Source organism: Mesoplodon bidens (genome assembly GCF_964165515.1).
Source record: "Mesoplodon bidens genome assembly, chromosome: 14".
In the NCBI taxonomy this organism is placed as follows: Eukaryota; Metazoa; Chordata; class Mammalia; order Artiodactyla; family Ziphiidae; genus Mesoplodon; species Mesoplodon bidens.
The window spans coordinates 12330658-12354199 of NC_138170.1; the positions used below are offsets into that span (position 1 = coordinate 12330658).

The 23542-nt window shown below is 44.6% G+C and overlaps 2 protein-coding genes across 3 annotated transcripts in view; one reads left to right on the forward strand and one right to left on the reverse strand.

The window, feature by feature from the left end:
- The window catches only part of TTL (tubulin tyrosine ligase), a 35941-nt gene extending 15911 nt beyond the window's left edge, over positions 1-20030 (reverse strand). For both annotated transcript variants that reach the window (XM_081254686.1, XM_081254687.1), the window contains exons 1-4: positions 19668-20030; positions 16214-16292; positions 9408-9640; positions 273-408 (exon numbers count right to left, since the gene is read on the reverse strand). In XM_081254686.1, the coding sequence (XP_081110812.1) occupies positions 273-408; positions 9408-9640; positions 16214-16292; positions 19668-19824 (605 nt within the window). In that variant the 5' untranslated portion in view covers positions 19825-20030. The remainder of the gene's footprint in view (positions 1-272; positions 409-9407; positions 9641-16213; positions 16293-19667) is intronic.
- A 666-nt stretch (positions 20031-20696) lies between these two features.
- Positions 20697-23542, forward strand: part of LOC308628051 (uncharacterized protein) — a gene marked incomplete at both ends in the record, with an annotated part of 53879 nt that continues 51033 nt past the window's right edge. Inside the window, 3 exons of the mRNA XM_081254597.1 lie at positions 20697-20704; positions 20986-21101; positions 22658-22734. Of these exons, the coding sequence (XP_081110723.1) occupies positions 20697-20704; positions 20986-21101; positions 22658-22734 (201 nt within the window). The remainder of the gene's footprint in view (positions 20705-20985; positions 21102-22657; positions 22735-23542) is intronic.

Here is a 23542-nt window from a genome sequence, read left to right on the forward strand (position 1 = left end):
TGCTCCGCAACGGGAGAGGCCACGGCAGTGAGAGGCCCGCGTACCAAAAAAAAAAAAAAAAAAGAAAGAAAATTCATCATCTTAATAACATTTTCTAGAAAGACAAAAGAGTGAAAGAAAAACAGAAGCTCGGTTCGGTTCAGCTGCACTCAACTTGGGGAACATTAAACAAAGTCCAATACTTCCCTATAATCCATGTCACCCTCCTCATCACACACCCCTGCATTTTTTCCAGATTTGTAAAACAAAAACGCCAGACACGGAAGCATTACCGGATGTCAAACTTGCGATGACCTGGCTCCAGGAGCAGCGGGCGCTCAAGGTATTTCTGGATCACGTGCACCTGGCCCTGGTTGTCTATGAAATCCAGCAGCTCCGCAGCGTCCGAGGAGATGAGGATGCCTTCCCCTAACAGGGCAAAAGCAAACCATAATCAGTCCAGTTGATCCCAAGAGGAAAAGCTCTCTGCAAAGCCAGAAAGGAAGTTCTGACAGCAGGTAAAAACCGACAGGAGGCTGTTACTGGCCGACTCGCTTTTCGTTCTCCATCCTTTCCCTCCTTCCATCTCTCTCACTCTCCCCTCTCCCCACAAAAGCACCAGGGTTATCCAACCCTCTCTCCATGTAGGATTGTAAACACTGTCATGGCAGGCTCCATGAAATTTCATTTTTATGGATATTCGAAGGGTCTAAGCATCATAAATAAAGGCCGCTCTACTTTTGGTCACTGGCTACCACAGTAAAGGCTGTATGCTGCTTATGACCAATAAACCGACTGGAAACGCTATATCTAGTAGAAACATCAGGAGGTTAGGGCATAAAGGCAAATGTACAAGAACATTCCTGCAGCGTTGTATTAGAAAAAACTGGATACATTCAAAGTGTCCATCAACCTAGAGATTGTCATACTGAGTGAAGTAAGTCAGACTTACTTCAGAGAAAGAAGAAATATATGATATCGCTTGTATGTGGAATCTAAAAAAATGGTACAAATGAACTTATTTACAAAACAGAAATAGAGTCACAGACGTATAAAACAATCTTATGGTTACCAGGGGTGAAAGGGCGGGGGGAGGGATAAATTGGGAGATTGGGATTGACATATACACACTACCATATATAAAATAGATAACTGATAAGGACCTACTGTATAGCGCAGGGAACTCTACTCAATACTCTGTAATGCCCTATATGGGAAAAGAATCTAAAAAAGAGTGGAAATATGTATATGTATAACTGATTCACTTTGCTGTACACCTGAAACTAACACAACACTGTAAATCAACTATACTCTAATATAAAGTGTCCATCAATATTAGATAAGCGATGCAATATCTTTTTAAACAGCTTCGAGATATTTTTCCTATCCTACAAAATTCACCCTTTTAAAGTGTAAAATTCAATGGTGTTTAGTATATTCAAGAGGTTTGCAACCATCACTACAATCTAATTTTAGGACATTTTCTTCACCTCCCCCCAAACCCCATACCCACCAAGCAGTAACCCCCCATGCCTTCCTCACACTAGCTCCTGAGGACTACTAACCTACTTTCTGTCTCTATGGGTTTGCCTATTCTAGATGCTTCATATAAATGGAAGCACACAATATGGCGCCCTTTCTGGTCTGGCTTCTTTCATTAACATAGCGTTTTTAAGCTTCACCCATGTTATAGCATGTGTCAATATGCCATTCCACCTTCCTATGACTAAATATTCCATTGTATGGATATACCGCATTTTGTTCAATCAACTGATGGACATTTGGGTTGTTTCCACTGTTGCTTGGCTCTTTTTTAAAAAAATTTTATATTAGAGTATAGTTGATCTACAATGTTGTGTTAGTTTCAGGTGTACAGCAAAGTTATTCAGTTATACATATACATATATCTTTGGATCATGAATAATGCTGCTATGAAGATGTGCGTTGCAGTTTTCATGTGGACATATGTTTTCAACTCTTTTGGAAATATACCTAGGAGTGGAATTGTTGGTCATATGGTAACTGTTTAACTTTTTAAGGAACTACCAAACCGTTTCCCAAAATAGTTTGGTAATGGCTGTACCATTTTACATTCCCATAAGCAAAGGGCAAGAGCTCCATTTCTTCACATCCTTGCTAACACATGTTGTATTCTGTCTTAACTACAGCCATCCTAGTGGCTGTGAGGGAGGTGGTATGTTATTATGGTTTTGATTTGCATTTCTCTAACGACTTGTAATGTTGAGCATGTTTTCACATGCTTATTGGCTATTTATGTCATTTGTTTGTTTTTTGAGAAAGGTCTATTTAGATTCTTTGCTCATTTCTTAAAGGGTTATTTGTCTTCATTACTGAGTTATAAGAGGTCTTTATACATTCTGGATACAGGTACCTTATAATATATGATTTGCAAATATCTTCTCCAATTCTGAACAGTTCCATTATTGCACAGAATCCTCATACTGCCCTTTCGAAGCCACAAGTACCTCCCCTCACCCCACTCCCCGACCCCTGGTAGTCGCTGATCCATTTTCCATTTCTATAATTTTGTCCTTTCAAAAATGTTACATGAATAGAATTATAAAATATGTGATCCTTGGAAGTTGTTGTCTTCACTGATACTCCCCTGGAAATTCATCCAAGGTGTTGTATTTATTAACGGTTCATTCTCTTTTATTACTGGGTAGTATTCTATGGGATCAATTCATCCCACTTTGTTTAATCATCCACCTGTTGAAGGACAGTTGAGTTGTCCGCAGTTTGGGCTATTACACATAAAGCTGCTATGAACAATCATGTACAAGTTTTTTTTGTGAATGTAAGTTTTCATTTCTCTGGACAAATGCCCACACGTGTGGAGTTGCTGGGTCATATAATTTCAGGTTTCGTTTTATAAGAACTTGCCAAACTGTTTTCCAGAGTGGCTCTACCAATTTAAATCCCCACTAGCACTGGAAGGGTGATCTAGTTTCTCCTGACCCTTGCCAGCATTTGCTGTTGTTACCGTTTCCTATTTTAGCCATTTTTTTTGTGCAGTGATAGCTCATTGGTTTTAATCTGCATTTCCTTAATGGTTAATGATACTGAAAATCTTTTCATTTGCTTATTTTTCATCTGTAGAACCTTTTCGGTGGAATATGTTTTCATGTCTTTTGCCCATTTTCTAATTGGATTCCCCCCCCCCTTTTTTAACTGTTGAGTTTTGAATATTGTTTGTATATTCTATATAGGAATCCTTTGTCAGATATAAGGCTTGGTAATATTTCCTCCCAGTCTGTAGCTTGTCTTTTCATCCTCGTGGCTGGGTCCTTTACAGAACAAAAGTTTTTCATTTTGATGAGGTTCAACTGATCAGTTTTTACTATTATGGATTGTACTTTCAGTATCAAGTTTAAGAATTCTTTGCCTAGCTTTATCTCTTATTTTTTTCTGAAAAATTATAACTTTATATTTTACATTTAAGCCCACAGTCCATTTTGAGTTCGGTTTTGTATAAGGGGTGAGGTTTATGTTGAGGTTCATTTTCTTGGTCTATGGCTATCCACCTGCTCCAGCACCATGTTGAAAAGTCTCTCCTTCCTCTATTGAATTGCTTTTGCACCTCTGTCAAAAATCAGATGGTCATAAATGTGTGGGTACATCTCTGTCCCACTGATTCATATTTCTATCCCGTCCATGAATACCACAGTGATTACTGTAGCTCTACAATACAGTTTGGGATCAGGGACAGTGTTTCCTCCCACTTTTCTTCTTCAATATTGTGTAAGCTATTCTAGGGCCTGTGCCTTTCCATATGAATTTCAGTAGAAGCTTTATGTTTACACAAGAACCTTGCTGAGGTCTTGACACCAATCACCTCAAACCTATAGAGCAATTTGGGGTGAAGTGACATCTTTACTGTGTTCAATCTTGCAATCCATGAACACGATATGTCTACCTGTTTATTTAGGTCCTCTTTGACTTCTTTCATAGTTGTTTTGTAATTTTGAGCAGATAGGCCCTGTACGTGTTTTGGTAAGTTTATACCTAAGCATCTCATTTTCTTTGGGGTGACTGAAACTGGTATTGTATTTTTAACTTTGGCTTCCACATGTTCATTGTTAGTATGAAATGAAAAAGATATGAAATGAGTTCACCGTGATTGAATCTGTCTTTGCCCATAGGTAAAAGAAACTAATATGAAAAAATAAAAATAATTATGTTAGGAACTGGGTAAGGCTACGGGTAACTTTTCCGTTTCCCTTTAACGTTAGGTTTTCTTTAATGATAATACTTTTTAAAAGGAAATGAAATTGGGTCATATGTAGAGATGTGGATGGACCTAGAGTCTGTCATACAGAGTGAAGTCAGAAAGAGAAAAACAAATATCGTATATTAACGCATATATGTGGAATCTAGAAAAATGGTACAGATGAACCTATTTGCAGGGCAGGAATAGAAACGCAGATGTACAGAACAGACATGTGGACCCAGAGGGGAAGGGGAGTGTGGAATGAATTGGGAGATTAGGGTTGACATATACACACTACCATGCGTAAAATAGATAGTGGCAACCTGCTGTATAGCACAGGGAGCTCAGCTCGGTGCTCTGTGGTGACCTAGTTGGGTAGAATGGGGTAGCGGGGAGGAGGGAGGTCCAAGAAGGAGGGGATATATGTATACATATAGCTGATTCACTTCATCGTACAGCAGAAACTAACACAACATTGTAAAGCAATTATACTCCTATTAAAAAAAAAAGTTATAGGGCTTCCCTAGTGGCACAGTGGTTAAGAATCTGCCTGCCAATGCAGAGGACATGGGTTCGAGCCCTGGTCTGGGAAGATCCTACATGCCGCGGAGCAACTAAGTCCATGCACCACAACTACTGAGCCTGCACCCTAGAGCCCATGAGCCACAATTGCTGAGCCCGCACGCCTAGAGCCCGTGCTCTGCAACGGGAGAAGGCACTACAATGAGAAGCCCGCGCACTGCAACAAAGAGTAGCCCCCACTCGCTGCAACTAGAGAAAGCCTGTGCGCAGCAACGAAGACCCAACACAGCCAAAAATAATAAATAAAATAAATAAATTTATTTTAAAAAAGTATCTGTCTCCTTACTTTCTTCCCATTATTTTTCCATCTACTAGCATTAGAGATATTAATTTTCAATTAGAAATAGTCCATAAGGAAATTGCATAAAGAAAGTAAGGTTGGAGCATACAAGATGGGATATGGCCAGATTGCGGAGAGCAAGGCATAAATAGGTGACAGAGGTAGAAATGCAATTGATTTTTGTGTGTTGATCTCATACCCTGCGACCTTGTTGGACTCACTTTTTAGTTCTAGGACCTCCCACCTACTCTTTTTTTTCATATTTATTTATTTATTTGGCTGCGTCAGGTCTTAGTTGTGGCATGCAGGGTCTTCATTGAGACGTGCAGGATCTTTTAGTTGCAGCGTGCAGGATCTTTAGTTGCGGCATGTGGGCTCTTAGTTGCGGCATGCGGGATCTAGTTCCCTGAACAGGGATCAAACTGGAGCCCCCTGCATTGGGAGCGTGGAGTCTTAGCCACTGGACCACCAGGGAAGTCACCCCCCTACACGTTAGATTTACAGCTCATCTCTACTTGGGTCTCATGCTTTCAGTAAAAATTATTATTTTTTCCTATATATATATATATATATATATATATATATATATATATATATATAATTTTTTTTTTTTTTTGCGGTACGTGGGCCTCTCACTGCTGTGGCCTCTCCCGTTGCGGAGCACAGGCTCCGGACGCACAGGCTCAGCGGCCATGGCTCACGGGCCTAGCCGCTCCGCGGCATGTGGGATCTTCCCGGACCGGGCACGAACCCATGTCCCCTGCATCGGCAGGCGGACTCTCAACCACTGCGCCAACAGGGAAGCCCTCCAATATATTTTTAATTGAAGTACAGTTGATTTACAATGTTGTGTTCATTTCTGCTGTACAGCAAATTAATTTAATGAGTCATCTTTCCTCAAAGCCAACCCCGTTTTCAACTACCCCATTTCTATCACTCCCTCCACCACCTGGTTAGCCTCTTCAACAAGAAACAGCAAATCAACTTGGGAAACATTCCTTCCTCTCTTTTTGGATGAACATAATTCATTCTGTTTCATTTCCCTTAAGAACCGCACTCAGGTTCCCTGGTTCCTCTTCATTCTCACTTGCCAGTTCTTCAGATCAGACTTCAGTCTCTCCTCCTCCACAGCACCTTGCACACTCTTTTTAGAATAATCATCCTAAAACACCACTTTCCTACGAATGCCCTGAAACTACCCATCATCTTATTCCCTAACATAATTCTTTTCATTTTTTCATATTACCTTCCTTTATGTAATATGGCAAAGACAGGTTCAATCAGAGCGAACTCACCTCATATTCTTTTTTCACTTCATACAGTCAATATTTTCACTGTATCCGCATTAACTTCCCAATGTTAGTGCCCAAAGAAATATCCCATTGTGTGGATGTAAAAAATGACACGTTTACTGACTGCTGGACAGTGGGGTTGTTCCTAAATACAATTTTGCTATTACAGGTAACACAATGGTAAATGTCTTTGCTGTAGATCACCCTCGTTACTTTTTAACTATCTCCCTGGAGTAAATTTTCAGGAATGAGATGAGTGAGCCGAAAGCAAAGGAACTCTCTCTGGCCCTTGCTCTGTGTGATCCTATTGCTGCTCCAAAGGGCTGTGTATCACCACGGGGAGGGAGGAGTTCACAACAAACTCAGCAACACAACCACTGAAGGGTTTTGTTTTCTTACTTTGTAGATGTAAAATGATACATAAAATCCACATTTATTTTGTAAGTTTTGTATACCAGGGTAGCATGTTTCCATGCGTTTGTTAATTGTGTTTCTTATACCGTTTGTTTCTATCCTCACTAACTACACCTGGAGGATATTTGTTTATATCCTCACTAAGTTATGAAGCTGGGGTTCTTCTAGGAGCTTCAAGGTCGCAGTCACAATGGTTTTTTTGGTTCTTTGTTCCCATCTCAACATTTAACTAATCTGGAAATAAATGCATCATTAGCCTTCTTTCTGACTAGACTATGGGTCCCTGAGGGCAAGAGAACCATGTCCGCCTCATTTCTCTCTTTATCTCCCTCCAAACGTTCATTACTTCTCTTCTTCATTCATCCATCCATTCATTCATTCACTCAATACATATATTGAACCTTTGCTGCATGCCAGGTGCTGTCCTGGCCCTAGAGTCAGGGCTGAGTACAGATGTGACATGGTCTGATTGTGCTCTAACAGGATCTCTGTCTGCTGTATTTTGTGTAGACTCTGGAGAATGGCCAAGAACAGGAGGACAGGGAGCAATGCTCCAGGTGACAGGTGAAGGTGACTCAGATCCAAGACGGGGGTGGAGGTGGTGAACAGTGGCTTGATCTGGATATAGGGTGAAGTTAAGCCAACTACACCCGGCATGTCGTAGGCACTAAGTATTTGTTTAACAAGAATAAAAGTCATTCATTCAGCCTATTGGTTTCATTTTGTAATTCCCAAACAAAACAAACCCACACCACTTATCTCCTCAACTCCTAAAGCAATATGTCTTCTTTGTTTGGCATTTTCTTCTCTCTTTATGACCTCCCTCTGCTACCGAGAATCACTCTATACCTTGTGTTGGTGAGGGTCCAGGGACCACCTAGGTGAGACCACCGCCACGACCTGACAGATCCTTCTCCCCAGGGCCCTGCCTCGCTCATGGTTCTCGCGCCAGTCAAGTCCATGACACAAGGACACATGATAGCCTCATAACGGCCATCCTGATTCCAGCCCCGATCCAAAGGAGGAATCTGGAATACTGTGGATGACTACTTCCTCTTTCAATTCCCCCACTTACTATTAGAACAAAGCTAGGGGACTCTCCTGGAGAAGAAGTCCCAGGAGGGGAGGGAGAAGCAGGTGAGGTACCTGGCTTGTGGCAAGAGTCCAACTCTCCCACTTTCAGGAGATTCCAGGTGACGCCCTCCTGTCTCACGGTTGGTGGAAAAGAAGGTGAGATCCACTGGACCAGGGACAGAAATGAGTACCAATGGCCAGATGGTTTTCCAAGGCAATAAAAGAAGAAGTAAGTTCAAAATGGAGTGGTTTTTAAGACAGCCTATGATGGCAGTTACAGAGAGGGACTGTGTCTATGTGATCATTACATTGGCAGCTGCCTACATTTTAAGCCTGAGTTAGTATGACATACCTTATGCCTTCCCCGCATTCACTCAACATACATCTATTAAGTGCCTATGGGGAGGGTACAGAGATGAACAAGACAGAAAGTCCGTGTTTATATGGAGTGTGCAGGATTATGGGGGAGATGAACAGATAAACTAATATGTAATAAGAGTGCTGGGAAGAGGTTAGTGCGAGGATGGAAAATAAAGCAGGGGAAAGGATAGAAAGCAATGGGCACAGAGGTTATCTTAGATCAGAAAAGCCTCTCTAAAAAAAAAGAAAAAAGAAAAGCTTCTCTGACAAGGCAACATCTGAGCTGAGAAATGAAAAATAGTCCGTGAAAGCTCATTCCAGGTACAGAGATGAATTTAGGGTATTTCAGGGATGCTAGGCAGGTGTTATGGCTACAGTACAGGGAGCAAGGCCAAGAATAAGAGATGAGATCAGAGATACAGGCAAATATCAAGTGACGGAGACTTCCAGCAGGACTCGAGTTTATTCTAGTTGCCTTGGGAAGCCAGCTGGTAAGTCTTGAGGGGGGAGTAACATGATCGCGTTTCTGTTTTTAAAACATCATTCTGTCCAAGAGCAGGAGAGCTGCTGTGAGCAGGTGCTGCAGTTACACAGAATAGAGAGAAAAGGAGCTTTGGTTTAAGTGAGAGCCGTGGAAATGGCAAGAAAAAGTCCACTGCAGGCTTTACTTTGAAGGTACAGTTAGCAAGACGTACTGATGCATTAGGTATAGGCTGTAAAGCAAAGAGCAGCCAAACAGGACTCCTAGGTTTGGGGCTTGAGAGGCTGGGTGAAAAGTGGAATCATATACTCCATGGGAAGATGGAGAGAGGAGTAGGCTGGGGCGGGTGAAGTTGGGAAGGAAATAAAGAGTTCTATATCAGACATGTTAAGTTGAAAATGCCTGCTGTTGGATGTGGAGCTTAAAGGGAAAGACCTCAGCTCGAGTTTATTCTATTTTCGAGCTACTTCCATTTTTTAATTTTATTTTACTTTATTTCACTTTTTATTTTATTTTATTCTATTTTAGCTGATTTGGAGATCCACGTTTCTAAGTCACCAGCACACAGATATTTTAAACTACGTCATGAAACGAGGTCTCCACCCTCGAGGATTCAGATTAGAATAGCCGCTCATCTAAAGACATCGTCTGAATGTAACAAAACACAATGGGAACCTACAGGGAAGGGAGACGGGGGCAGCAGAGCCGACTCACCTTTGGCTCCGGCTGATGACTTTGCAATCCAAACGTTGCCCTCTCCATCTTCTTTCTTTCTATTATAGGAAGCCAGGAAAAATTCTCTCTCATCCGTCCTTGAGCTCTGGATGGGCGGGTGGATTCCATTCTGAGCTGGAGCAACTGGGGTCTTGAGGTTAGTTGGATAAATCACATAGGACTCGGGGAACCATGTGCAGGACTCAGCCAGTTCTGGGCTGGTCTTGACGAGCCTGGCAGATGACAGAGGGTCAGTCTCTCTTCTGAGTACCCTCAGTCCCTCTGTTCAGAACAGCCAGTGCTTTGCCCCGGAGCTCTTGAAGGAAGCAGGGCACGACCAGGGCTAGGTCTCCTTTTTATCCCCCTCACGGGGCAGACCTCCAAGGCACCACAGGGCAGCTCACAGCTGTTACCCGCGACCTTATAGGCGTGCTCCAGTGAATTCAAAAGGGGCTTAATGTCCAGAACTTTAGCTCCTTTTAAAATGTATCTCTAAGGAAACTTAACTTGAAGAAATCCTGAACCGACATCTTTTCACCAAACGTGCTGTAGCTGAGCTAGACCCACCCTAAAAAAACCAAGTGGAGAACTGAGGAAACTATTTGGATTACTAGCAAAAATAACCACCTTGGCCCAACTCTGGAGAGAAAAGGCTAATACTCAGGAATCTGAATTATCTAAAGACATTTTCGTTCTTCATTTCTTGCTTTTAGCTCAGCCTGGCTTCAGTGACAGAATAAAGGAAGAATCTTTCTAATGGAACCTGGGACTCCAGTGGTCATAACTAAACACACCTCCTGCCCCCCCTCAAAAAAACCCCATAATATAATGGAATATAAAGAAAGGCCCTGGGCAGGCACTTAATAAACACAAAGGCTTCACACTGTATCTCCTCTCCAATCAGACCCCTGGGGGGAGGTGCTATCATCCCGTTTCACAGATGAGGCACTGAGTCACAGAGAAGTGAATTTCCCAAGATCACCAAGGTAGTAAGAAACAAGCAGGATGCAAGCCCTGAATCACTTCCATGTCCTAAGTCTAAACCTATCCTTGGGAATTCCCTGGTTGCCCAGTGGTTAGGACTCCGGGCTCTCACTGCCGAGGGCCCAGGTTCAATCCCTGGTTGGGGAACTAAGATCCCTCAAACCGCGAGGTGCAGCCAAAAAAAAAAAAAAGAAAAAAGAAAATAGAAAGAAAAACACCTACCCTTGCTCCCCAGGAATCAGAGGAGGGAGAAACCTGCCCAAAGACATTCACAAGCCTCCCCTGAGCTGCACTCCCTCCCTCTTCTATCTAGAACAGAACTGTTAAAGCCTGGGTTATGATTCATCAGCAAAACCCAGCCTATGAGCCAATGGCAGAAATAATGAAAAGAAACTTTAAACTGAGATTTTAAATAAAACTATTTTTACGTTACAAGCAATGGAATTTAACTTAAAGAACTCAAAGGAACAAAAAATCAATACATTTCAAACTCACTGACCATTCAGCTCTATCTGCATTGTCCAATAGGGCGGCCACTAGCCACGTGGAGCTTCCAAGTGCTTCCGAGCACTTGAAAAGTGGCCAATGCAACTCGGAAACTGAATTTTCCGTTTAGTTTTTTTTTTTTTTTTTTTTTTTTTTTTTTTTTTTTTTTTTTTTGCGGTACGCGGGCCTCTCACTGTTGTGGCCTCTCCCCTTGCAGAGCACAGGCTCCGGACGCGCAGGCTCAGCAGCCATGGCTCACGGGCCCAGCCGCTCTGCGGCATGTGGGATCTTCCCAGACCGGGGCACGAACCCGTGTCCCCTGCATCGGCAGGCGGACTCTCAACCACTGCGCCACCAGGGAAGCCCCGTTTAGTTTTAATTTAAAAGCTGAAGTATTGTAAAATGTTTCCACCAAGCAGAACATTACTGTTTCGGTAGATGACGTTTTCACTTTAACCACCACGTGACCTCAGATGTTGTTGTTAGAGCGTGGTGTGCATGTCAGGCGCGTGTGCTACTTCTGGAATTAGACATAAATGCATCACTGTTCTACTGGGGGACAACAGATGGATTCAGCTCATGTGAATTTTTTTCCAGGCACTGATGAAACATTATAATGTGTTTATTATGCACACAGCCAAGTTGCAGTGATAGCTAGGTAAATCATAATTGGTAAATAACGTATAATTAGTCTCCTAGTTAAAAAAATGAGTATGGACAAACTTTTAAGTTTAAAACAAAGGCATTCTACTGACACGGAATTGAGTGGGGATGCAGAAGCTAGAACTATGACCAGACAATAAAGAAAAAAATAAGCACTAGAAGATGTGTCACAAATTTCCTAAAAAATGGCAATTACAATTTGCTGTGGCAGGAAAAATGAAGTTTGTTGTGTAAGGAGACATTTTCAGCAAATACATAATGAATTTGATAGGTGTTTTCCTCTCAATAGTCTAAAGAGAAGCAATGGAATTAGTGGCTGAAATCAGAATTAAAAACTCAACAAAAAAACTTTAAACATATTTTTCTTAGGATCTGAGCTTGTAACTTTGGTCAGTTATAAAGTGGCTTGGATTCTTACATACACATGCAAAACGAACATCCTTTTAGATGGAAATGTGGTAACAGAAATTACTTAGAGGAAAAGACTAAAAAGATATTTTATAAAAAGTGAACAATCTTTAGTTAAGCCATCAATAATTGCCCATAGAGTACAAAGCATTTCTAACAATATTAAAGATTGATTCAAAACTGGAAAGTTTTGGGCTTCCCTGGTGGCGCAGTGGTTGAGAGTCCACCTGCCGATGCAGGGGACACGGGTTCGTGCCCCAGTCCGGGAAGATCCCACATGCCGCAGAGCGGCTGGGCCCGTGAGCCATGGCCGCTGAGCCTGCGCCTCCGGAGCCTGTGCTCCGCAATGGGAGAGGCCACAATAGTGAGAGGCGCGTGTACCGCAAAAAAAAAAAAAAAAAAAATTTAGTACTTTGTATGTTTTGCCTCAAAAGATTTGCAAATATATGAAAAAAATATTGTCAAATTGCAGCCTAAAATATAAACTCATGGTGAGGATATTTTCTAATCTTTTACATTTGTCCAAGAAGAATTTCATCTACATGTGACAAGTCAGCTTCTATCATAACAGACATTACTTCAGCTAGGTTGGGTTAAAATCTAGATTTACTGGGATTTTAATAGACTGACGTTTGCTTTATTGCTTTCTTTTGTTTTACCATACGTATTGGAAACATTTGCTTCATTGCATGATACATATTGAAAACATTTGCACTCAATATGGATACAGTTGTTAAAATCGTTCAGTATATGCTTGCAAATGCTACAATGGTTCGCAGGTATAGAACCATGAAAGAAACACAAGATGATGAATTTAATGATCCTGTGTTCTTTGCCAGTGCTCACTGACTGCGAGATGGAAGAGTTTTACAAGGTTTCCCTGTACTGTAAACTCCAATTCACATTTTCTTAAAATAAGAGGAATGCTTGTCAAATCATTCTTTTCATGCAACTATTACTTCATTCAATAATCAAAGATAAAAAATGCAGTGTGGTTTACATTTTTTCACCTAAAACCACGCTGCATATGAACAAGCTAAATTTAAAGCTCCAAGGAAGTTGGAAAAAAAGATCTTACTTGTGATGTAGACCAACAGGTGTGAGAATTTATGTTCCAACTTCATAATATAAGTCAAAAATAATGATTTTACATAGTTTTATGATTCAGTATGCATAAGATTTTCCTTGTAATAGACAACATTATGCAAACTGGCTGCAAAAACTAAAGAAAAATTTGAAGAACACTTTGTTGATAATGATAAATTTAGAGTTTCTTTTCAATTTATTCAATACCTCCTCTGAATTCAATATTAATAATACTGAGTTGACACATGAGTTGGTGAATTTACTTAACTTGGACAGTTTTTAAAATGATATGCTTTTGGGGGCTTCCCTGGTGGTCCAGTGGTTAAGACTCGGCGCTCCAATGCAGAGGGCCTGGGTTCGATCCCTGGTCAGGGAACTAGATCCCACATGCTGCAGCTAAGACCCGGCGCAGCCAAATAATTACATAAATATTAAAAAAAAAAAAAGACATGCTTTTGCTTCAAAGTCAAATCAATTCTTCTAATGTTATGAACCTGCTTTGTCAACGTACATGTGAATATTAAAGGAAATTATATTTTGGTATTTAATAGTTATTGAAAAACTTCTACGTATGTCAGAATGACTTGCGTATGTAAATCTACCTTTTCAACCATACATTTTTATGAAATCTAAACATAGGACTTCCAATGAAAATTTAATATCTGAGCTTAGTTGTGCTATAAATGTAAAATATACACACCAGATTTTGAAGACTCAGAAAAAAGAAAGAATATATCTCATTAGTTGTTTTTAATATTAATTACATGACATTTTGGATTTATTTGGTTAAATAAAATATATTATTAAAATAAATTGCACCGGTTTCTTTGTACGCATTTTAATGGGGCTACTGAGCAATTTAAAATGACGCACGTGGCCAGCAGTCTGTTTCTGTTGGCCAGTGCTGGTCTGTAGAATGCCCTTCGTCTGAAGCCCTCATTTCCGGTACAGAACCCAGTCCAGTTTCTACCGGAAATCTCTAGCATTTGCTCCCTTTCCAAAAAAGGCCCATTAGGGAAGCAGCCACAAATGGAGGTTTAGTCACATCTCACATGAGATGTGAGAAACGCTCACAAGAGGAAAAGAAAGCTCCAACCAGGGCCGGGAGGACAGCCCTTGAGCGCTCTGAGACTATGGCCATGGGGCCCTGATGAATTTCTAAAGCTCCCGGAAGTGACAGGCGCTTGCTGTACAGGGTCCAGCATGGAACCCCATCAAGGCCCTGGGAAGCCTCGAGGGATGCCCAGGCACACCGCCCACAGGGCCCATTTGTACAGATGAGAACCATCCTGGCTCAACACTAACTGCTACGGCCGTGGGCAACCTGGCTGTCTTCTCTGACTGCCACCTGAGATGACATTTTTAACTTTCTGGAGCTCTTTTGAGCCATACAAACTATGGGAGAGAGACAAAATGACAAAGGTAATCATCCCCTCCTGGAATTACTACAGTCCCTTGCAGGACACCTGAGAGACGAAGATAGCTTATGAGAATGATGACAACCCCTAGTCTGCATAAGTCATGTCGTCATTTATAAGGTGCCATGGCAGACCACGCAGCATGCTGCAGAATGGCAAAGAGCAGGTGTGATCACCTCCGTCCCCACAGATTCTGAGTGGCACCGTCCAAGGTCACAGAGGTCCGGACACCTATTCAGACCTGCTCACGCCTCCAGCTCTGTACTCTCTTCACCCTATTAATAGCTGCCAAGTATGCAAATATAGAGAACATTACTTTTTACAGCACCCTCTGCTTTCTGCTTCAAAAACAGAATTCAACCTCTATCTTTAGGGAAAAAAAAATCATCATAGAATAAAGAATGAGTAAGCATTTTATAAAAATGTCTAAATGGACAATCTGGATAAATAATCGTGTCCTACTTCTAGTTCTGCTGGAACAACTGTTCGCACTCTAAATGTGTAACTATGTAAGAAGACTTCAGAAAGCCTCGTTCTCCTTCAGGATAGCTGGTAAATCATGAAAATCCATCACAGGACTAAGTGGATACATAAGTTAGTGGGGGCAGTGAGTCTGAACAAAAAGGTGGAAATATTCCTATCAGCACTCAAACTAGTAAACAGCTAGAGCCCGGAAAGCTGTGTGACTGGGGAAAAGAGCATTTGCTTTAGGTCAAGTCTTCTAGTGTCTTCTTACCTAAATGATTCGTTTGGCTACACACACACGTTCACTAGCCACTGTGGACGGAATGCTGGAGACCTGATTTTAGGGGCCACACCCACCTTTCATTTATACAGTGTGAACTCTGACACGCGCATTATTCCGAGCCTTTATGTAAAGTAACTCAACTAATCCTCCCAACAACCCTGAGGAAGCTGCTATTATTATCCTCATTTCACAGAAAAGGAAACTAAGGCATAGCATCAAACGCTCACTCTGGGTCACTGTGTTACATGCTTTACATGCATCACAGCCTCTTTATGAGGGATGCACCGAGGCTTAGAGGCATCAGAAAATTTGCCCAAGCTGCTGAGAGCTGAAATTAAAACCCAAGCTGCTGATCCTAGATCTTAATCACTGTATAAGGCTGCTCCCTTCCACCTTATGACACGGTTCTTTTGGCACCTGGCTGTAAGCCCACTGCTCAGAGATGGGTGGTGCAGTAGACACCGGTATATTCTGCCCAGGCGTCCCTTCTTAGGGACCCCTGGCTGCTGAGCCTTGGCCGCCAAGGGCTTAGGCACGCCTCTTCTCCAGGGACCAGCCCTGCCTAGAAGCGCTGGGGAAGCTGTGTCCCGCCCACAGCCGGTGGCTGGGCGACGTCAGAGTAGAGAACATCGAGGGGCTGTTCACTGCTGTTCAAGCTCCATGGAGTCAGGCAGAGGCGAGACTTCAGCTGAAACCACCTCCTCGCTTCGTGTCTCCCCCAGATGCCCTGCCCTTGGTTCTGAGCGCATTTCTCCTGCAAGCCCTCCCCTTATAAATCACTTATGCCAGAAGCCCTGTCTCAGGCTCTGCTTCTAGGGAGCCTCAACTTAAGGGACAGACAGGCACGTGCAGCCAAGTTTGGACTGTGACTAAAGCTGATCTTTGCTGGCTTTTTAAATAAAAGTGTTTTCTCCCTTTAAAGACGATCTCACACTTTTGCTTAAGTGCTTCAGGATGAAAGCTCAAAAGGTTCAGGTGAAAAATGGAAAACACGGGTCTTAAAGAACACTTACTTCACTAAAGAAGCTTTGCGACACAGTTTGTCAGCTCCCCTGTAGTAATTCACCAACTGCATCAGGCCAGGCTCATGACCTGTGAAGGGAATAAGAGGCTCAGAAGGGAAACAGACAATTTCTCAAGTGGGAAATGACAATGTCAGCACCAGCACGCAGGAGGGAGAGCAGGGTCATGCTTAGCTTGTCTTTCTCCCCTTTCAGGACTGGGTGTTGGAAAGGGAGCGATTCAGTTGCGCGGCCCCTCTACGTCCCTTTGCTCAGCATCTCACTGGCAATTCTCACCCTCCCCAGAGAGGCTATTATGATACCGCCATCGTAGGTCTGCCAAAGACCACTGCTGCCTCTGTTTTTTCTTCTTTGGGTGGGAGAGTATTTTCTATTTCTCCCCTCCTGGATTCCCACTGCACCCCACACTTGGCTTAACACATATGGATTTAGTCATCTCTGTATAATAAGGACTTAAAAACAGTCAGGCTTTTGATGTTGCTACCCTTGCTTTCTACAGTCATCAAGGAAGGCAGGAGAACTACGATCCTGCTGTTCTCGAGCATGTCTCCCTGTGCAAGCTTCTCGGAGGGCCACTAGAAGCTGAGGGGAGGTAGTGGAGAGGCCGTGTCTGTAAATTCAGAAGCCCTGAGGTTGTTCTGTGTGTCCTTTCACAGGGAAACCCATTTTCAATAGATTGTACTGCATGCCCCCTCCTCTTTAGAATTAGGGCAAAAGGATACAAATAAAAACAAAAGCCTCAATTTAAAAAAAAATTTATTATAGTATAGTTGACTTACAATACTGTTAGTTTCAGATGTACAGCAAAGTGATTCAGTTATACATATATATATTTCAGATTCTTTTCCATTATAGGTTATCACAAGATATTGAATACAGTTCCCTGTGCTATCCAGTAAATCCTTCTTGTTTATTTTTTATGTAGTAGTGCGCCTCTGTTAGTCTCATACTCCTAATTTATCCCTCCCCCCCCTTCCCCTTTGGTAACCATAAGTTTGTTTCCTATGTGCGTGTCTGTTTGTTTTGTAAATGAATTAATTTGTACTATTTTTTAGATTCAACATACAAGTGATATCATATATTTATCTTTCTCTGTCTGACTTACTTCACTGAGTATGATAATCTCTATAAAAGCCTCAATTTATGTTTAACATCTTAACAAAATGCAGTTTTCAGCAACACAAAAGTAGAACCCAGCAATGGGAGCTTGAACTGAAGATGCCAGAGGTTAAGAATAATTCATCTGAGAACAGCATACAATCAAATAAAAAGTTTCAGGTGCTAACTAGCTCTCACCATCTCCCTGGACAGATGGACTGGTTCACACCTGAACTACCCACCTTCACGTCACCAAGGCAGCAGCATTCTTTGGCCTTTATCCGCTGGGCCATCTCCTTGGGTTTCCAACTGTGTGAAAGGTAAATATCCTTAACAATGAAGGCATATTATAACCATCTGGTTGTGGGATGCTGGGTTTTTTGTTTTGTTTTTCTTTGTGTTTTCTCCTTTTTTTTTTTTAAGATGCTAACCTTTTTAAAAATGTTTACTTTATTGAACTCTGGGGTTTTTTTTTGGCTGACATTCTTTTTAGAATTTTTCTTTTTTTAAATTTTATATTGGACTATAGTTGAGGTACACTGTTGTGTTAGTTTCTGGTATACAGCAAAGTGATCCGGTTATACACATGTAATAGTTTGAATCTGCTAATCCCAAACTCCCCATCGGATGCTGTTTTCTTTCCCATAAAAACCAAATGTTTCCTGAGCAGTTGCTGACTTCATGGTACCTGCTTAGGATTTGGACCTTCTAGGATTCTGCTCTGAACCCTAATCCTACACCCTAGTCCTGAGCCCCACAGCAATGTCAACCACCCCTGCAAAGAGCCATTTTTGTCAGTTTTTAATTTTAGGGTTCCACCTAAGCTCTTTGAGCCAGGCACTGAGCAGTCCAAAGCGGAAAGTCAGGCAGGCAGGGAAGCAGGCAGAGCAAGGAGGAAAGAAAGGTTCTCAACTCGGAGCAGGTTTTCTTATTTCAGGGAAGGTTTTCTTCTGGCTGAGGGCTCCCTGGGGAGACAGTTTAACAAAGGGGAATCACCCTCCAGGCACATTCTCTGTATTCGAAGATTTCTGGGGGTTGGAATCAGCCCTTCCATGGAGTCCCCAACATACGCCATAAATTTGTGTAACAATAAAAAGTTGTCCATGGCCTCATTTCCAAGAAGAAATCTCAGGAAGGCTAGTCCCTCCCTCAAATCAGTGCGATTCTACGGGCTCCCACCCGCCTCTGCTCTGTCAGCTCACCAAGGGCGAGTCAGGTCCAAGGGGCTATTTCCAGCCTTTGCCTGTTCGACCTCTCCGACCCGCTGACCACACCTATTCCTAAAAACTGGCTCTCCTCCTGGACATAGAACACTGTTCTCTCTGGGGTGCCCTCCAAGGCAGAGCTGACTTTTCCTCATTAGTTTCTCCCCTTCTATCTTTGGCAGTACGATGGGGTGCCCACCCCAGGGGAATTTTGGCAGGGCCCACGGCGACCCCGAGGGAGGCCGCAATTCCGGATGACTGTGCAGGGAGGAGAGGCCGTGAGACTAGGTGCAGGTCAATGGGATGTAAACGGCAGTGATCCGCACAACTTCTGGATGACGTCATCTAAAAAGGAGCCCTTGGTCCTCTCCTTCCCCCTGCCTCTTCCTACAGGGGAAGATGTAGACATGGGGGTGCCAGCTTCAACCGTGTGAATGAAGGGAACTCCCTCGGAGAGAGTAGGGCAGAGAAACCTGGGTCACGTAAAATCTGCATTCAATGCGCAACTGTGAAAAAGTGTTCTTTGGTGAAACTAAGGGAAGGTCTAAAATCAGACACCCTTCCGCCCTTCCCCGGGCTGGGCTCCCTGCTGAAGCTCCCGTTTTCGGAATGCAGAGAGGTCTTTTCCAAATCCCCTGACGCTTTATCTGAGCCTTCGGGGAGCTGAATCCTCAGGGTTTTCAACACACACAAGCTCCCCTCCCGAGCCAACACAGACAGGGCGGAATCCCCGGTGGAGGAAATTTGCAAGATGATTCCAGCCTGATGTCAGCCGCCGGCTCCGCGGAGCCTCTCGCCCGGCCCGGCGATCTGCCCAGCCGACCTGCCCGATTTGGGGGCGTCGGGACCGGGGAATCCGGGGAACGCGCGGCATTGGCTCCCCGCTCCCGAGGCCGACGCCCCCGGGGCTGCAGGGCCGGGTCATTGTCAGGAGGCAGCCGCCGTCCCGGGGGCCCGCACCGCCACTCCCGCCCCGAGTTCGATTTGGGACCCGAGAAGGCATGAAAAACGACGGGCTTGGCCCTTTAGGGATGCATTTTTTTATCCGCCCGAGGAACGACAGAGGGGAAGGTTTCTGACCTTAAGACAAAAGCGCTCGTTCTACCGGGAGGAGCGGGAGGGCGCGAAACGGGGAAGCTCACCCAGTCTCCCGAAGGGCAGCCGGTTCCTTTCTCCCAGCATCAGGTTGAACCTGGGGTTGTCCCGCCGCAGCCTCTTCCAGTGGCCGGTGGCGAGCAGCAGCCGGGAGACCTCGGCGTAGACGCTGCTGTTCTCGTCGCGCACCACGAAGGTGTACATGGCGAAGGGCCGCGCGACCGGGCCGCCCCGGCAGCCGCCGCAGGAACCAGCCGGCCAGTTGGCGGTTCAGCCTAGGAACCGCCCGGGGGCCAGCCGGGATCCGGCCCCGCCGACCCCGCCCCGCACGCTCCGGCCGCGCCGCCGCGCCCGGTCCCCGCGCAGCTAGGGTTACTCTGGCGGCCCGCGCCCGGGTGCCCGCGCGTCGGCCCGAGCGGCGAGCGCAGCCCGGACGCCGCGCCCACCGCCGGCGCAGCTCCGCCTCCGGCCCGTGATTCCGCGCGGCCAGCCCGGCGGCGGGCGGGTGGGCGGGGGAAGCCTGTGAGCCGGGGGCGGGCCCCGCACCCTCGCTGAGCCGGCTGCCGGCGGCGGAGGGTGCGGGGGCTGGAGGAGGGGCGCGCGGCTTGATCCGCAGCCTCGGGAGCCGGTCCCCAGAGGGACTGGAGAGTGGGGCAGTCCTCCCGAGCCCCGGGTCACTGCCGGGGGCGGAGGGGGGCGGCGGTGCCAGCGGAAGATCCCTTTCTAGGGGGTTTGCTCCGGTAGCTTCCCACCTACTATTTCAAAGGGACGTTTTATGGATAAAACCAAAAAGTTCTACGGCCCCATCCTGTGTCCAAGATGCGCTTCTTTGGCTTTCCTGCTTAAAGACGGCGGAGAACCAGAAGCGTTCCGGTGGCTGTTGGTTTCCCTTTGGGTCGAATGCTCCTTTCACCTGCTGAGACCTCCTGCGTGGCACACAGCCAGGGGGTGACTTCAGATTCCGCAGGGCGCTCGCACACAGGCCCTGGGGAGCCCTGGACTCCGCCCTGCGGTTTACCGGCGTTGGGTCACTCGCTTTCTCTTCTCCGGAGCAATTTCCCCTTCCGAGTGTGTGCATGGCGGGGTTCTTCAGAGCCCCTTCGGTCCTGATCTCACTCTGACTTCCTTTTAGGAAACGATTTTTGGTGCATTTGAGGGACAGCGAAAGGACTCTATCAGATTTCCTGTAAACTTCCTACACTTCCCCATAAGATAGCCGCATCAGCCACGCGCCCCATATCTTTTACTCTTCTTTAGAGAAAGCATCCTGGGACGTCTCCCCATCCTGCTCTCCCTGTGCTCATGGTGTCTAATTAGCATATCGTAAAGGCGCTCTCCTCTCTCCCATTTTGCCCACGTTCCCAGCGGCGAGCACTCGCCTATTCTACGCCCAAGCCTCCAGCTCGGCAACCGCCTGGAGGCGTTCACTGTCGGTGGTAAGCTCGCTCAGAGGAGGAATGCGGCAGACTCGGGAGTGCCGGGTTGGTTACATTTCCTCACCCCCCCCAACCCCGCCCCCAGCAGTCAGACATCCAGGAGGAATAAGAGTTGGTAGAGGGCTTCCCTGGTGGCTCCGTGGTTGAGAGTCCGCCTGCCGATGCGGGGAACACGGGTTCGTGCCCCGGTCCGGGAAGATCCCACATGCTGCGGAGCAGCTGGGCCCGTGAGCCATGCCCGCTGGGCCTGCACGTCCGGAGCCTGTGCTCCGCAACGGGAGAGGCCACAGCAGTGAGAGGCCCCCGTAACGCAAAAAAAAAAAAAAAAAAAGAGTTGGTAGATAGTCCTCCAGCGAACAAACCGGCAGGGAGGCATATAACGTGCACTCTACTTCGAGGTCATCTGCAGAAGCGTTCCAGTTGTCCACAGCTTGTAACCTGTTCATTCACACACCTTCTCTTGTTGGAGTCCTTCCTTTTCCTGGTTTACTATCCCACGTCTCTTGGGATCACTTCCCAAATAAACTACTTGCTCTCAAATCCCTGTACCAGGGCCACCGTTTTGGGAACCTCAGGCCCAGACATTGTACCTGCTGCTCTTCACAGCCAGTCATCCCGGAAGTGACCCCCACTTTCATCGTGCCCCCCCTTCCTCTTCACTCACTCAGCCCTCCTGCATCACCCACTCACCCCGGCAAGCTGGCTTCTCTCTCTGCCACTCCGCAGCCACGGACGTCATTAGGAACATCAGCGACCTCTGAATTTCCAAATCCAGTAGTACTTTTCTCCTTTTTCTCACCTACACTTTGTAGTGAACATCTTTTTTGTTTGTTTTAGTTCTTGTACGGCACCCCTTTTCTTAAGAATAGAATCCATCTTTCTTCTTGGAGTCCATTTTATGTGATTCTGTTGGGATTGACACTGTCCATTCTGGGCACAGGAAAATGAACATCCAGGCTTGGCCCAACAGGACTACTCCACCCCTTTTGCCATTGTGATTGGTAAAACATAGGAGAGTGATCCAAATTTGACGAATCTGATTCTCTCCGGGATTTTTCTACCTGAGCTATGGAGAAAGACTCTCTCTTTTTTTCCCCAACTGGAGTTGCTTAGCTGGAAGATTGTGTGGGACAGCGTGCAGCTCTCTTGCTATCTTACAGAGGGAACACCCTGTCTGAGAATTCAGCTTCCCATCAATTATCTAAGCTTTCATCTCTATTGTCATCTGTTTCATCTATGAAACTAGAAAAGAATATCAAATCAAATCCAAAGTAAGTGGAAGGGAAGAAACAATAAGGGAAGAAGCCAAGGAAATAGAAAATGGAACAATTTTTGAGAAATGACAAGGCAATTCTAAAATTTACATGGTAATGCAAAGGACCAAGAATAGCAAAGACAATCTTGACCAAGAAAGTTGGAGGACTTGACACTACCAGATATCAAGAACTGTAAAATTATAATATTTTATATATTTGCATTAGGCCTGGCCATGTGGCTATACAAACATCTTCATTACTACATGTAAATGAAGTACTGTGCATTTCTTCCTAGTCTGGACCTTAGAATTTGCACTTGCCTTCTCCTTCTTCTCTTGGAGGCAGGATACACAGTCAATAACAATAGTGGGACAAAACGTTGTAAGACGTTTACCAAAACTCATTATATGCTGCGTTATAAGGTAAGTCTCAACAGATTTCAAAGGACTGATATAATTCTGAGCACTTTCTCTGACTGCAGTGGAATCAAGCTGCTTGGACATCAAGTAAAACCCTTCAATAGCCCATGAGTCAATGAAGAAATCGCAACAGTATGAAAAAAAATTTTTTAACTGAATGGTAATAAAGATATGGTGTATCAAAACTGGTAGAACACAGACTAAAGCTGTGCTTAAATGGAAATTTACATTCTACAGTACATATGTTAGAAAAAGAAGAAAGACTGAAAATCAATTATCTAAGCTTTCATCTCTATTGTCATCTGTTTCATCTATGAAACTAGAAAAGAATATCAAATCAAATCCAAAGTAAGTGGAAGGGAAGAAACAATAAGGGAAGAAGCCAAGGAAATAGAAAACGGAACAATTTTTTTTTTTTTTTTTTTTTTTTTTCTTTTTGCGGTATGTGGGCCTCTCACTGCTGTGGCCTCTCCCGTTGCGGAGCACGGGCTCCGGACGCTCAGGCCCAGCGGCCATGGCTCACGGGCCCAGCCGCTCCGCGGCATGTGGGATCCTCCCAGACCGGGGCACGAACCCGTATCCCCTGCATCGGCAGGCGGACTCTCAACCACTGCGCCACCAGGGAGGCCCAGAAAACGGAACAATTTTTGAGAATTGACAAGGCAATTCTAAAATTTACATGGTAATGCAAAGGACCAAGAATAGCAAAGACAATCTTGACCAAGAAAGTTGGAGGACTTAACACTACCAGATATCAAGAACTGTAAAATTATAATATTTAAGCACAAAGCTATAGTAATTACGAAAGTAT